This window comes from Brienomyrus brachyistius, chromosome 14 (assembly GCF_023856365.1).
Source record: "Brienomyrus brachyistius isolate T26 chromosome 14, BBRACH_0.4, whole genome shotgun sequence".
Lineage (NCBI taxonomy): Eukaryota > Metazoa > Chordata > Actinopteri > Osteoglossiformes > Mormyridae > Brienomyrus > Brienomyrus brachyistius.
The window spans coordinates 2,136,844-2,153,122 of NC_064546.1; the positions used below are offsets into that span (position 1 = coordinate 2,136,844).

Genomic DNA, 16,279 nt, shown 5'->3' on the forward strand with positions numbered 1-16,279 from the left:
GCTAAGTATCAATAGGAACTGATCGTGACGACAAGAAATGTAAGACTTCAGGTTAAGTGTCTCATTGGTGCCTCCCTCAGGAGGTATGGAGCAGCAGCTGCATCATTTATGGCTGTAAGAGAAGACTTCAGAGCAGATGGCAGCGTTTGTTTTAGAGTCTTTAAAGCAGGAGTAGCAGAGCATATCCATAAAAGGCCAGTGTGTATGCAGGCTTTTCGGATAACCTTTAGGTCAGCTGTTCAAACCAAGGTGTGAGGACTCTTCAGACAAATCAAAAGGCAAGTAAGTAACAAACAGTGCTGATCCACATTCTTCATAATGACACTGAGTGGGCAATTAGTAATCTAATTAGGGAGTTTTTGCTTTCTGGATAAGAATATTTCACCCATGCTTTAAAGCAGATGGTCATGGCTTTGCCCACTCAGTGTCATTATGAAGAATGTGGATCAACACTGTTTGTTACTTACTTGCCTTTTGATTTAAATGTGTTTTTAGGTTGATGATGTCACAAACATTTTGAATTGTACAATGAGCAATGAGGCTGCCATTGGCTCTGTTACACATTGTGTTACACCATCCCAGCTCTGCAGGAGAGTCAGCTGTCCTTCCTAAGAATCTGTTTGTCCCGTAGCTACTCTCCTCCCTCCCCGAAGGGCAGTGGTGGGGTGCTGATGATAGGAGGAAACAGCTGTTGTTGGGCAGGACGGTTGGGTCTTCCCGGAGAAGGTCCTGGCAGACCTTCTGAAGATTCCACTTTCTCAGCTCTCTCAGATCTTCCTGTCCGTGGGGTGAATGAGGTGATGAGAAACAGGCAGCAGACTCAGGTATTAATGTATGAGGTGAGTCTGGACTTTAATGGCTATGAGACCTGACAGTTCCCATTGCTGGAATTAGCCTTGAAAAGACCGAAGTATAATGTACAATTAGCCCAATCTGGCACGCTCCAATGCTCTCTCTTCCCCTTGTGAGTCTGAGAGATGGCCAGCACAGATGAAGGACTGTGTGAATACCCCCAGAAAGTAATCAAAGGAGATTTTTGGAAGGATGATACATAACAAAAATCAGGAATTGCAGTAGTTTGGGTTGATGAGTTTGGTTAAGTGCTGCCTTTTGGGTGATGGCCAATGGAAGTCTGTCAACTCTCCAAGTATATTGCTGACCCGGTGTGATTGCATGGCACTGGAAGCATTTAGCCAGTCAGCAGCTTGTTCCCAGGCAGATCCACAGCTATATATCATCTAGTGTCACCAGCTACTTTTAATACCTAGCAGCACAGCTGCAAAACTGTGGAGGTATCTCAGCAGGGACAGGAGCTACTGAAAACCTGTCAACAAACTCTTCTTTTCGTAGAATCATCTGTCTAGAAGCTGAAGAATTCAAACTGACAGACATCAAACTGATCATTGCAATGGTTAAATACTCTGCTAGTGCCAGGCTTATTTCATAAATCTTAGCAGAAATCTAAGCATCCAACTAGTCAAGAGTGTCTAATCTGAATCCCCCGGATGACTGAGCTTTAACAGAAATTCCCTGAATCTCTTGCATATAGAAATACATGCACGCCCCCTCTTTGGAGTCAGCCCATCCAGGATGAGCACATTTATCGTGCAAAGTTATGACTGATGTGCCGAGAGACATCGTTCCTAAAGTGTTTGTCAAAGAGACGTTTTCTACCCCTGCTGCTCATCCGTTAAACCAGGCAGGTAATATCGTTAGAGAGAAAGTGACTGGCCACTTCAGGAAAGAACAGCTATTGTTTCTGCCTCATCATGAGCTGTTAGGTCTATGCACTCTACTACGATACTAGGACACTCGCCTTCACCGCTCAGTATCACACAGGCCCGTTTCGGCTTTCCGATGGCTTGTTCACACTATGCCAACCTTTTGCAGTGTCGGCTGCAGCGGCTGGCACACAGTGGGCATTCTGCATCAAGCACCACTCAAAGTCAGGTGACCAGAAACTGCCAGAAAATAGTTGAACTACCCATGCAGAAAGAAGGAAGTAAACCTGAAAGCAAATGAATCATTAACTTGGTTATAACCTCACCAAGTAGTAGGAGGGAAAGTTTCCATAGAAACCTTGGTCATTGAGGTGAGGAAAAGTATAGAAATGATTCAGTGGTTGGATGTGTTTCGGTATCCAAAAGAAAGTTGGATTTATGTTGATGTCTTATTAACCAATGACCAGGTGCAAGTTAACAGTACGATGAAGTCCAGTAAAAAGTGATGTAGGTGAGTAATTGATGAACGTGTAGGAGGGACAAACAAGTGGACAGACAGATGTGACAGAGTCTATCCCACCTGGCTTATGTCCCTCGTTCCCAGTTACTGACTAACCCAGGGCACATAAACAGAGGCACTTGAACAGACTGGTAGAGAGAACCGGCAGCATTGTGACACACAGGTGCTCTGCTGGATAGACCTGATCGCACTGGAGACCAGAATCAAGGACAGAGAGGCAGAAACACGGCATTTTCAAAGCTCAAGATTGTGGTATTTTGTAACAAACGTGTCCTTGGAGACACTGTAGTATCAAATGTTGATGTAAGGTCAGCTCTCTGTAGGAAAGCTCACATGGGCCATGGGATCCCATACTTCCAGGTCAAAACTGACACAGGTGGTTCCATCCAGTGCAGTGGAAAGGAGGGGGAGCCAAGAAGAGGAACAAGAAAGCAACACCTCCTCACACTGGATCATAGAGCCCCCAGAGGAGCTGCAGGGCAGCGTGGGAAGGAGGAGGATCACGCAGCTTCCACCCTTGAGACAGGAAGTCCCTCTGACACTCTCACCGCTTCCTACAGGTAGGTCTGCACACCTGCTCAGAAATCTGACGCAAAGTGGTTTCACTTTTGCATTGGCATCAACATTTAATATCCAGGTACAGGAAAGAGATAATCAGCGTAAACATTTGCTTAAAGTTTGCGTAACATAAGCCTACATTCAAGTAATATGATAACCCACTGCATCCAATCAGTTCTGAATTAGTCTAGCACATCTAAACCACACAGTGTTCACCTTCTTAATTAGACATATTAATTTGACCTCTGTTAAGTAAAAGTCTTGAAGGTTAACCTGAGGAGAACATTGATTAAAAACCTGGTGAAAATGACCCAGAACTCGAGAGCAGGTTTAGTCTAGGGCAGTGTTTCCCACTGTGGTCCTCGGGGATGCACAGACAGTCCGTGTTTTTGCTCCCTCCCCAACAAGCTAGGAGGGAACAAAAATGTTGACCATTTGGGGCTCGCGGAAAACCAGATTGAGAAACACTGCTCTAAGGAGATTCAGGTCTTTCCTTATCTGTCCCCGTCAGTCTGTGTCTATGCTGCTGTCGGCAGGTTCCGTACCTGGCTGTCACAGTAGTAAAGTGGGCCACAGCATCATTCAGTCCCACCCACCCCGGAGAACACAGGTCAGCAATATGGCATAAAAATGCTGGGAAGGATGATATGGTGACATCTTCTACCACCCTGGGTATCTGAATGTTCCTCTTCTGAAGGTGCATCCAAGGCCTTACTGTTTAGCTAAAATGAAAAAGGCAGTAGATGATCAGATGATGTTAATGAGCTGGGCGGCGTCCATGATGCATACTCTAGTGACATCACTCCCGTCACTTCCAGGCCCTACAGCCAATGATGTCGTCCGCAGCTAGAATTCCACCCGAGGGAACCAATGAAAAGGTCCTGATTAGAAGTCCATTATCATCATTATTAAGCAAAGCATCCCCGTTAATATGTTTGCCATTACAGTGTAGTGGTCCTGTCTCTTTAAAAACAAACCCACTTTGCATTGCTTCTAGGACAAAGAATGGAGAGGTGGGGCTGCCCACAGAGGGCGCTATGGCACAGGAAGCCATTCACAGGTAAACCGGGCCGGTTGATGGGTTTGCAATGCAAGGCCGCATTTTTATTGCTTGCAGTCCAAGTACATCCATTATTCAGCAGTTTTTCTAATGCTCTTTAGCCAGTTATGACACAGTGTGGGTGCTAGATAGCTGCTTTCCCAGAACGCAGAAGCAGAAGGGTAGAACGTATGGAAAAGACAGATGAAATTTAAGTGCCAATCAAGTGTAACCAAGCTCTGAGTTTCTGCTTCAATACCATATTGATGGATCATCCAATTCTGAAATAGTTCTGAATCTAATGGATGCTGAAGTCTTTTTTTCCCCTTCCCTTCCCTCCAGACCTAAGCGACGTTCTCTGATCTGTGCTGAACTATATGACAGAGCGTTGTTTGTTTGCTGGGGTTCTGGTTTCCTGTGAGCAGGACGGTATTCGCCGCTTCTGGCGAAGCGTGGCTGCCTTTGTGTGGGCGAGACAGCTGGCGAGTGCTGAACCCAGGGCCCTGACTGCCCAGTGGAGCTGATTACTGTGCCAGCAGAGTGGAAAGTGGCTGATTAGCCAATGCCGTGGGTGTCTCATGTCGAGAATCCCATTCATGTGTACAGAGCGGGCCTGAACCTTCTGTCAAAATGGTAGACTCGCCATTCATTTGTGCATTATGGGTTTTGGAGGGTTGGGAGTGATTTGGTGAGTACGGAGTGGTTTTTGTGTCTGATTGCAGTTTGAGGCTGGCCTACACCATTCCCCAGTAGTATCTGAAGGGTTTGTAGTGGTTGACCAGTCAAAATATTGAGTTGTGCACTGGTCACCCCAACCCATTTTGTCAGGATCCTACACATCCACAGCTGCAAGCTGTCACGGTCTCTGGGTGAGTAAGGAGCTTGATACTAAACAGAAGAGAGAAAAGCACGTCACACCATTTGTAAACTGGCCAAAATCCATGAGATCACATGTAACAACAGAACAGGTTTTTACCTGCAGGTTCGTTTGCAGGGAACGTTCTGACTGTTCACAAAGTTCACCTTCAAAACACTTAAGTGCCAGTTAGGGATTCAGTTGCTAAGGACCCTTGAGCCACCAACTTTTGTGGCTTACAGCACAAGTTAATATGTACAGTTGGCCTCAGAGAATCTGAAGTGCTGTTTCAGAAGCAGCAGTAGGTATAAGTTAAGAAAGAAAAAAAAAAACCCAAGCTGAAATAAGCAAGATCCATGTTCGGATCAGTCAGCCAGTTCCTGGAACAATTATGGCTAAGAACCCACCAGTGAAATCACATCAGTGCTCATGGGATTTGAGCAAGCGCCCTTCCAGTTTCTGCCAGAAGGTTAACCTGCAGCAGCACACGGTTCCTGCCCGCTTTTGCGTTGCCAGGTGATGTGGTGGCAGTTAACAGGTAAAGCAGAAGACAAAAACACACAAACACACAAGGTTGGCATTTACTAGGATAGACTTTATAGGTTCATGGGTTCGGATCCTGCCTGGGTGCTTTGTGTGTAGATTTAGCACATACAGAAGTGTAATTTCTCCCTTGCTTTTATACGTCCGCAACACATTTTTGAATAAATGTTTCTAGAATTTGTTCAGGCAGCTTGGTTGTTTGGTAGTGCTACTGGATTCAGTTACCTGACTTGCAGGATCGAGTCCTAATTCTTCTCGGGGGCATGGGGTGGTGTGGGGGCTGCAAACTGGAGTGGGGGGTGGTGGGGGAGCCGTACTTCATGTTCATTGTGACCTTTTGGTGGATAAGTGAATAGAGGGGCCAACACTGGATACACCAGTGGCTTCCTGGTAAGAGAGATCTGGGTGTGCGTTTGGGGCAGGGAGAAGTTCTGGAGGCACAAGTGGTATTTGGTCGACAGGTCTGCAGCCAGCGACGGGCTCACCGACGACGGGCACAGGAGCTGCGAGAGCAGCGGAAGGCTGCCAGGGTCGTGGTTACAGGCGATGGTAAGACTGGAGGGACGGTAATCCACAGCTATCTACAGAACACGACCTGAAAAACAAAGACAGTAATATACTCGTCCTTTGGATCCTATCAGCTAACACAGGCCTGGATGGGAGCTTAAACCGTCCAGCTCAGCTGGTCAAGAGGCATGCTGAGAGGGACATCTTCTGGGACGGGGAGAGCCTGGACTTCCAATACCTTTCAGAGTCAAGTCTGGAGCCCCCTGCACAGAGAGAGGCAAAGACACATTCTGCTGATCTGTGGACCTTCTTTGGAGATGAGGGCGAAGGTTCCAGAGAGCCTGGGAAAGGTAGTGCTGCCTGTTCTCTAGGTGAGGTGGTGGATCCGCGTGATGCTGGAGGAACATGGAGCCCAGAGGCGAACCAGCAGGAGAACCAGCACCCCCCAAAGGAAGCCAGAGAGAAATCTGTGCCCTGGATGCTAGAGTGGAAGGTGAGCGAAGGCTGGGGACTGAACTCTAAGGACGTGTCTGGGAACAGGCACAGCACTGGGATAGGGACGAGGCCAAGGCTAGAGGCTTCTACACAACAAGTGGACGAAAGTATCTGGGCCAGAAACAGCTGCTTGCCTGCTAGGGAAAACCGGGAACTTGAGACTGGTGTGGGAGTAACTCTGAGACAGCAAGGCCGACTCAACAGGACCAGAGCAGAAGTCATTCCGTCATTCAAGGATCCCTTGGACTTTGATATATAACATGAATGAAGAACTGCAAAGGTACATACTGTACCTGAGAGATCACTTAAGCATATAATGAGCCTGTGATCTCCAATCCAGCTTCTCAATCACTGAAGTGCTTCACTTACTGTAAAGAGCTTGCAGCAGTCCAGCACTAACAGGACACTGCTTAAAACATGCATCTGGCACAAAAGACTGTTATCTTGGTTAGACCTGGGTTAATTGCATGAGATGTTGCATTGTACTGATGAAGTAAAATCATTATAATGATGTAGTGCATCTGTTTCATCTCTCAGCAGCTCTATATAGGTTCTCTACACAGTACTCGATATTTCCATTTCAGATGTCCATGTTATTTATATAAATCCTGCACATTAGGTCTACGGCTTCAAAACAAAACAGACAAGGTATTGGCTCGTTTCCTGTGAATTCATAAACCACTATAAAAGACAGCGGGCCTGTTCCCAATAGTGCCTGAAATAAGCACAGCTGATATCTTTATGATTAGCATGACAAAACCACCCCCGACCATTCGTAATTCTTTCAGACCCTTTTAAAAGGACACTCATTACGGAGGCAAATGTGCCCTGAACAAGAAACGACTGTATAAATATGAGCTACCCCTTAATGGATTCAGCTGCAGACACTGGAAGATTATAGCGCCACCTACTGACAACGATTATCCAAGTTTAGATATGATTTTAAAAGACTGAAAGGTAAAACTACACATATAATTTTATACAGATAGCAAATTAATATTGGACTTATTGGAATTTTACTCCCCACAGTGTTGATATTTACTAAGGATTCACAGCTAGTTTGGTAACTAGATTCCTCATTAAGAGCAATTCAATTAAAAACAAAATTGTGCTCCCATCATATCTGAAGAAATGATTACAATACCATAACTATCCATGGGAATCTTAAATGTGGCCTTCTCTCAGCTGGACATGGCTCTGCATATGAAGAAAAATACACGTATCCTCACCGGTCCTTCATCTGTGGTGCAGTATATGTCAAACAGCATCACATGACTGCTCAGGATGAACCGATGGATGAAAGTAGCAGAGGAGATGCAGGACAAGTACAAAGAATACTGGTCACTGTGTAACCAAAAGCGTTTCACCATGAAAAGCAAACTGGGTAAAACAGTCGCAGCATTTTTCTTTTTTTTAAAAACCAAATAATTTATTACCAACTTTTGATCACTTTAAATAAAAAGTTATCTTGCAATACATTCTGAAAATAAACCAAAAGGGGAGGCAAAAAAATAACCCGCATGCAAAATTCCCCCTCTTCCCTCTAGAAGGTTCTGCTCCAGAGACGCAAGTATATACCAGGAACATCTACAGGACCCAGTCAGGCACAACTAACAGGCGAGAATGAGCGCCTTCACCTCCATCCGCACCATCTCAGAACCGTCAGTGTCAGCAATACTGACACCGGAAATCCCTGTCCCGTTTCCGGGGAGTGGCGGGTGGACAGTGTGACTAACATCAAGGTGAAGGAAAGGCCTTCTTGCTTTGACACTGTCAAGCCCAGTCAAACTGCCAAAAAAGGACCAAGTTTTCCTTTAGCCCTGTCCATAAGAGACCCCCCCCCCCCCCCCCCCCCCCCCACCAGGGCGGCATGTGCTTGCTCTTCAGAATAATCATTGCTTGCAGCTGGAACCATGGCTGATGACTCGTCTGCTGGCGGTGAAGCTACACGCTGGAGGAGTAGCTGGCAAGGCATCAAACACCTGTCCCAAATTAGCCCCCGGACTCAGGGGCCTGTGCACCTCTAGGCAGGAAAGAATAATCCAATATAAAATAAAACTAACTCAAAATTTAAAAAAAAAGAAAGCCCTTCCACCCAAACACCCAAGAAAAACGTATCACAAACTGACGTGAAGAATGGAGATGACAAAAATGTACGCACAGAGAAGCTCCGTTGTCAGTTAAACAAGTATAATCTCAATCGGTCTCCAAGTGCACACGTTGGTAAACATACTAGACAGAGGTTACATGCAACAAATTCTTGATTTATTCATTGAGAATCCTGATGGCACGATAAAACCTGTTTCCACACCTAAAACTTCAAACAAAAGCCGTAAAAACATTTCACTGTGCACAGACCACAGCGGTACCGACACCTAGTCAGAAGGCCAGATCAATGCATGTGGCAGCAAACCAACAAAACAAGTGCAGAACAGGCACTCTGCTAATGCTGCCGGGATGAACAGAATAATCCCAAAACGCAACTCACCACGTAATTTCTGAGCATTTTGAGAAAACTGATATGGCAACAGCTGCTGAGGTCAATAAGCAATCCACCACTGAGCTGAGGTGCTGTTTGCTCATTTAAGCAGCAGCCACCAGGGAGACACTTGCAGCCAGAGTTCGGTGACCGATTCTCCCCTGCTAGCATCAGACACTTCTGGACTGTTGGACAGTGGGCTCGATGCTCAATCCTCACCCATTCCATGCGCTGTGGACCTTATGGAGGATTATAATCGAGCTCCATTGACCAAAGACGACTACAAATTAAGGGATTGTGGTATATAAAGGATCTGCAAAACAACCTTGACACCTACGCATGGAGACACCAACTGAAGTGGTGACCGTTACGGGAACCAAGAGCAGAACAAAAGGGTAGTTTTGTCACAGTCCAGTCATAAACTCTGACACAACACCCATGGGGAAGGGAGCAGGAAAGGAGGCCCTTCAACACATCACCTAGATTCAATCAAAGCAAACAGGGAAAACATAACTTAAAATCTTCAAAACAAGCCATGAATGCATTATCCCCCCCCTCCACCAAAATAAGATGCATTAGGAGTACAATGCTGGACTCTTCCCCCCCCAAAATTTAAAATAACAACAACATCAAACACCTTAAACACCTTCAGTAAGCAAGGGTATGAAAAAGACAAGAGAAAACCAATTTCTTCTTGTAGAAACAAAAGCCAAAAGGTTAAAACTGCCGTAACACACTGAAGGAAATGGCAACCACTCACCGTCCTGATGAGCCCATCTACTACTGTATCACCAAACAAACGGAGTGTTTTCACTGAAAGACTATTAAAAAAATAAATAAATAAAAAAATACACCTTGTAGGCATGGGGGGGTACCACTCACATGGAACTGGGGGCACGAGTGGACTTAAAGCAATCTGTAAAGAACACAGTGATGTTATTCAACCCCCACCCAACATCCAGAAGAGCATGAAACACTGCATTTGGAGACTTACATCCCCTAATAGCACCTCCAAAGACAATCTCTTGGCACTTAAACTCACACAGGGCAACACTTTGCAAGGTTCCCTCATTGGCAGTAATAATGAGTGTATGAGTTTATAATCCTGACCAAACCAGAGGTCTCAATGTGCTTTTAAAAATATATTATCTAATATATACTTCTTTTTGTGAAGCCTTTATGAAAGAATGAACAGAAATGAGCATTTATATGCCAGGGGAACAGCAAGACTCCCCTGAGGAACACAATGCCGTTCTAGAATGTTCCCTTCATGCAAAAACATCACGCAAGCACACACACACCCAAGCCCCCGCATCCCCTATAAATTCACGCACTAAAATGCTTCCATTCAAATAAAAGAATGGAGGGGTAATGTGATAAAAATGTTTCACAAATAGTTTTTTTGCAACCATTTTTTTAAACTGCACATTTTATCTTGTGTGCCACTACGTTCATAAAAAAATAAAGTGGGTGGGCACATTCACGACGATCTGCCATTGGACAGTTTGAACTGGCAGCCACATGATGCAGTCAGGCGCTGGGAGAAGAGGATGCTGATTTCGGGGGGGAGCTGCAACTGAGTCTAAGGATACAGCCCCCTCCTCTCGGCACCCTCATCCCACAGAACATCCATATTTGGGGCAAAATAACTCACACGCCAGGGTAAGTTCATTCAAAAACCTCTTAATATATACTATTAATCATTTATAGATTTTACTCTGTCCTCGTGTGCCCTGTGTTGATTGTATCCAGTCAGTCAGGCTTCCTCCACCCTGGCTGACAGAAAACTTGTTACTTGAATTCATGTCCAGGCAGGGCTCCCCGACTGGAGGCGGTCGAAGCAAGTCAGTTTGGGAGTGGGTGGGGGGGGTTGCTAGCGGAGCCACAGTTTGAGCCTCAATGCATCGACCCCGTTGAGATAGTAGCGGAAGAGCCGCTTGTCCCTCACAAAACCCAGGTTCTCATAGAGCTTCAGGGCCGACTTGTTTGTGATCTCCGTCTCCAGCACCACCTGGGGAAGGGATGTAGAGCACCGGATCAATCTCTGCCAAGTGGGCAGACAGGGTCTAAGCAGCAGTTACCCCCGGGCCACCCCCAAACCCAGGGCCGCCTCACTACCTCGTCACAGTCCCCGTCTACCATGGCGTAGATGGCCTTCTTCACCAGATTGGTACCTGGAAGAGAAGGGGGAGAAGGAGCAGAGCACGTGAAGGGGAGAAGCTGCCCAGGCACTGGGAGGTGCTGCTCCGAGCGGCAGCCACGTGGGCTCCCACGAGAGGCTCTCACCGATGCCCTTCCTGCGGTATTTGGAGTCCACAGCGAGCATGGCGATGTAGCCGCGCCGGAACACCTTCTTGTGCATGTCCAGCTTGCACACAATGGCCCCCACGCACTCCTGCTGCACCACTGCCTGCGCGACAGCAACGCCAGTGAGGAATGTGGATGGGTTGGGAGGTTGGGGGTGACCGTGGCAGGCTTTACACAGCAGCTACACCCTTGGATACAGTCCTGAGCTTTCAAAAGGTGAGTGACTCATGGGGAAAAAAAAGACTAACCTGGAAAAGCTGAGATTTAGGCTCTGTTTGTTCCATTAAACCTTCAGCTCTTTGGAATAACACTGCTCGAGACCTGCCTATATGAGGCTTAGATGCTTAGGGCTCAATCTCAGCCAGCAAAGGCGTGCCTCCTGTCAAACTGCACAGAGTCCTGCACAGCCACGTGTTCCCAAACACACCTTTAGCAGAATATTACACAGACGACTCAAATCCATATAAACCACCATAGAGTTTCATCCATTTCATCCAACATTTTCCAGATCGAGAGATTAATCTCCTCCACAGTAGTGGCACAGAACTAGAAGGTAAATCATGCGGGGACAGACGCCAAAGGCCCTGTGAAGGTGTGGGAACAGCACCTCCAGCTTTCTGCGCTCCCCCCACTCTGCCCCATAACTGAGGGACTATATTAACTACCCAGAGTGTGGAGACACTAACCAGGCTGCAGCCACGCTGCCATTAATCACAGCGGTCTCCCTAATGGGGTAAATATGCAGATATTTGGTTACAGAAGGACCGCAATATCATAATGTAAAAGTGGGTTATACCAGCCTGCATCATAAGACCCAGAATGCAGAGGATTGTTTTACTGTGACTCAATGGCTGTTCAGAGCAGAATACAGGAAATCTGGCAAAACCTCACTGATCCATGACCAGCAGCATAAACCCAAACAAGGATCCCAGAAACACATAACCCATTAACAGTTACTGGTACTCATAACGATGGTACAGATAATCCATGCCAGGGTATCGCCCTGCAAGGTCGCCCAGTTCCCAGAGTCCTTGGATAGCACAAGAAACCACCCACAATCTCCTGGTGAAAGCGGAGGACAGACGGGGCCCATGTGCACCTCGTTACAGTGCTGGGTGACCCACAAACAGAACATTGCATTTAGAGGGGGAAAAAACACCCAAAAACCACGAAGGGACTATAAGCTGTAGTATGAGGTTTCAGCCATCGAAATGACAGGGAAAGGGCTGCCTTAGGTCCCATGCCACCGACCTCATGTGCGATCCTGCTTACTGTACACTCATCAGAGCAATTTTATTACTGACAGGAGCTCAATGAACTGTACAATGACGGTCTAATGTGAATTTATTACGAACTTACACGGGCTGGAGTCAGCAAACCTTTACCAGTCAAGGAGACAGCAGGTGAACTGCGTCCTAAGTCCACTAATCCTTTACAGAGGAGACATGTTTGCGACTGAGGCACTCAACCAACAGCATTAATGGGGGATCTTACGCGTTATGATTATATACCTAGTCTGACTCAGGAGAAGGTCAACCATGGTAATGAACTAATTATGGCCTGCAGAAGCTCACCCGACTGTCAAAGCTTTAGAATAAGATATACGTTACTGATCCAGGCGGGGAGGGTGCCATCCCAAAGGTTATCCCAACACAGCTACAGTCTTAAGGCAGCGACAGTCTACGTACCAGGAAGCAGAGTTGAGGCCAATTGTGAATGAAGTACCTATAAGTGTAAATGGAGTAGGGCTCTGACAAGTCCTTGGTGATCAGCCTCATGATGTCCGCCATCTGCAGCTCAGACTCGTATCTCACGTACTCAATGGCAGGGTCTTCCTGGTTCCTCTCGGGCGTGCTGTTCAAACAAAGCCCAGCCATTTCCCGCACCGGGGATGACAGTTCCCCATCCTCTGGGCATCGGGCGCTGCCCGGCTCCTCCACGGCGGGGCGGCCGGGACTCCGCTCAGTCCTGGCGGCAGCCGGCGCGCCACAGATTCCGTTGTCAGAAAACGACCGGCTCCGCTGCGGACACGTCCCATGGTTAGTATCGGCGTGGCAGTTCTCCTGTGCTCCTCCACGGGCATCCTCGGCGCTGTCACTGTGCTCCGACTGGCCTCTCTGGCTGTCAGGCGGTCTGTGCACGGGGTGGTGAAGGTGGCTCTGAACACGGCTGCGGTGCTGGCTAGACAGGAGGCCGTCCTCGGCGGTGCTGATCAAGCCGTTGAGCTGCTGTGGCGCTTGCGTGTGAAAATGAGCTGACGGGTGGGAGCACGGGCATTTCTGGTTTGATTTGTTCGTCCCTTTCCCTTCACAAGCTTGCTGAAGCTGTCCTGTCTCCGTTTTGACTGACTCTCCTCGCCCGCAATCTCGTCCGTCCCCTCCCCCGGGGACAGTGCACACACCCCCGGGGAAGGGGATAATTTCGGCCGGGGATACAGGCAGTGCGCTAGGCCCAGGCGGCACCTCAGCCATCCCACGTCATTCAGGGAAAACTGTACAGCAAATACAATGTCTCTAAAGCGGAATCGCTAGAGCGTTGCTGTAGTCCACCAGGTAGCAGTTTTCACCTGCGAGAGATTTCACAGCACACGACTCGGTGCCGTTTCTCCTTGCCTCTTCACTGGTCGTTACTGCCGTAAAGCGCCGGAGTCGGGTGGCATGCTTTACGACACTCGTGGGAGCGGCGATTTTTTTTTTTTGAGCAATGAACTTGAACCAGTGAGACCATGTGCAATCGATGTCTTTTTTCTTTACCCATCATGGCTGCTTATTTGTAAATAAATATCAAAGTTTGTGTGTGCGTGCTTGGAATAAGATACGGCAGACAAGAGAAGGATGCCATTGTCATTATATGGTGTTAAAATCAAAGCAAAATATCTAGAGGTTGCACAAGATTTCTTTCAGAATGCCATACATTCCAATAAAAATTGTTTTCATGCCTTCTCAAAAAACACTGCGGCTTTCCCGACCGAAAGTGCGTACTGCAGAAACAGTCGGGTTTTAAACAATTTCATTTTTAATGTGTTATTACAAGCTAGCTGACGTTTAACGTCAGAACTGGCTGTCAGGCATTGGATTTATAACCAGTATAATGCATTCATATTCTTTGCCGAGGGACTAAATTTTATGACATCTCGAAATCTCCGAAACTAAAGCATAACAAGGAAAGATTATTTTACAGTATCAGCTAGCCGGGATTAGGTCCATCAGCTCTCGACAAAATTGCTGTAAATTCTGCATCTGAAGTACATGGTTTGATTTTGGTCTTTGAACTATTCATTTGCCTTGTGAAACCTAACAGCCATACCGAGAAGCAGTCAAGATTCATTGTGAATATCATGTGAAACAATGAACGCAAGAAGTTCTAACCGACCGAGAATATTGCAGTACAGACAGGGGAGTTAAACTGGCCGCTAGGGGGAACCAAAGGCTAACTGAACGGTTTCTATAGTCTACATTCCCCGAAGAACGGAATGATGACGGTCACTGTTATCTATATATAGACCTAGTTTGACTAGATGTAAATTTTATTTTATACAACTAAAATTTCAATTTGACAACAGGGTGGAAATATACATCACATTTAGCAAACTGACAAGCATGCAATTCTGTCAAATAAATGTTGACCATTTATTGTTAGGTGTGACCTAATGAACATGTTTTGTTTTGTTACCATTTTCAACTACGAGTTTTACTCATTTCTCCAATCAGTGACCTACCCTAAACCCATTGTGCCTTTGGGTATACAGCTTCTTCTAGTTTGATTTCCTTCTTCACCGTGACGGGAGTGATGCGGCAAAGAATGCCGGCCGTCTGATCGGGGGGTGCCATCCCCGGATGATTACTCCTCTCCCTGCGGACACCTGTGAAGCAGCTGCAGGAATGTCAAAGACACCCAACAGGAGGTAAGCCAATGATTCCTTCATATTGAATTATTTTCATGTTGCACAGATCTACACGCATGGGAGGGTGGCCATTACTTTGCATTCCTACCCAAGCAAAAAAAAAAACGCAGCCCACCAAATGGGGGTTTACTTACTTAACAAAGAAGCATCTGCCAGCTAGACAGAGCCCAGTGACCACAGGGATTCTGGGAGCCAGTCTGACTGTGTGCTGCTATGCTCTGAAGCTTCAGGGCAGATTTCAGAACATCATAAGGCGTCCCCTGTCCAGCAGATCACACACACAGAAACACACAGTGGAAAAGACGATGGCATTGTGGTACCAGGAAAGTTCAGAGTACGAACGGGGCGGGGGGTGGCAGGCACCTTGTGAGCAACTGGCTCCGATTAACTGGGGATTGGTCATGGTCAATGTTTAGGGTGAAAATCCACGTGAGAAATCTGTCTCCCTACCAGCCAGGGGGCGGGGAAGGAGGCCACTGGACAATAGGCGTCTCATTAGAGTCTGTCTGCAGTGCAACACGAGGTGTCCTTTAACCCCAACCCACACCAGCCCTCACATTGCTGGTCAGACAGGAGATGTTCATCCCCAGCCAGCCCATGCAGGCAGTGGAAGAGAACCAGAGGAGCATGTGACAGAGGCAGCTTTGGAGGGGGGGGGGGGGCAAATATAGCCTACAATAGCAACTCCTCACCCTCGCCCAAAAGGTGAGGCAATGGACCGTATGGGGGGGGGGGTGACCTGCTTCAGACTTGGGGTGGGAGTCAGAAGGGAGGGGGACACACAGGGGGTACAATGGCAATGCCTTCTGAGACGGGCGTCTTGGGGATTAGCCAGGGACTCATGGGGGGGGGAGGGGGGAGGGGGGTCAGAGGTGACACCGAGCCGAGAGGAATTCCCAGGACGCACGGACAGAAGAGCATCTCCGTCCCCCGTGCCCTCAAAGATTCTGTGTCACCGAATGCATCATGTGTCAAAGAGAGGACACGCAGCGTGTAGATGACTCACAATACACCCACACAAAGGGCCTTAGTGCAACCAGATTATTGAAACGTACAGTGTCAACGTGAGTTAACTGGTCTGGCCGCGAGACAAAACCCCAGTCTGTGAAGCCACCTCAAACCGTCACTGCAAAAGCCCTACCGAGTTCATACAGATCGCAGACTGAAAGCCGCACTGGACTGCGACTGCAAAGTGACACCAGTCATCTGTCAGTCAGCACTATGCTGTCAATCTCATTTACCTTCATCATGTGTCTGGACACACGGGAACAGAAAGAGACCCAGTCGCAGTCCAGTGCGGCTTTCAGTCTGCGATCTGTATGAACTCAGTAGGGCTTTTGCAGTGACGGT

The 16,279-nt window shown here is 47.3% G+C and overlaps 2 protein-coding genes across 4 annotated transcripts; one reads left to right on the forward strand and one right to left on the reverse strand.

The window, feature by feature from the left end:
* The first annotated feature begins 704 nt into the window (after positions 1 to 704).
* LOC125707712 (uncharacterized) lies at positions 705 to 6,754 on the forward strand. 3 transcript variants are annotated; one of them, XM_048974997.1, is made up of 7 exons: positions 705 to 839; positions 2,632 to 2,801; positions 3,336 to 3,409; positions 3,618 to 3,677; positions 3,797 to 3,859; positions 5,660 to 5,786; positions 5,879 to 6,754. In XM_048974997.1, exons 1-7 carry the CDS (start codon positions 835 to 837, stop codon positions 6,496 to 6,498), a joined length of 1,119 nt encoding a protein of 372 aa, XP_048830954.1. In that variant the 5' UTR covers positions 705 to 834; the 3' UTR covers positions 6,499 to 6,754. The 3 variants fall into 3 exon arrangements, with proteins under 3 accessions (XP_048830954.1, XP_048830953.1, XP_048830952.1); XM_048974996.1 differs by lacking the exon at positions 705 to 839 and adding an exon at positions 2,366 to 2,544; XM_048974995.1 differs by lacking the exon at positions 705 to 839 and having other exon boundaries at positions 2,366 to 2,801.
* Positions 6,755 to 10,385: 3,631 nt separating this feature from the next.
* naa30 (N-alpha-acetyltransferase 30, NatC catalytic subunit) lies at positions 10,386 to 13,681 on the reverse strand. The gene is made up of 4 exons (XM_048974998.1): positions 12,714 to 13,681; positions 11,005 to 11,128; positions 10,837 to 10,892; positions 10,386 to 10,729 (listed from the first exon to the last, which is right to left on the reverse strand). Exons 1-4 carry the CDS (start codon positions 13,494 to 13,496, stop codon positions 10,592 to 10,594), a joined length of 1,101 nt encoding a protein of 366 aa, XP_048830955.1. The 5' UTR covers positions 13,497 to 13,681; the 3' UTR covers positions 10,386 to 10,591.
* Between the last annotated feature and the right edge of the window lie 2,598 nt (positions 13,682 to 16,279).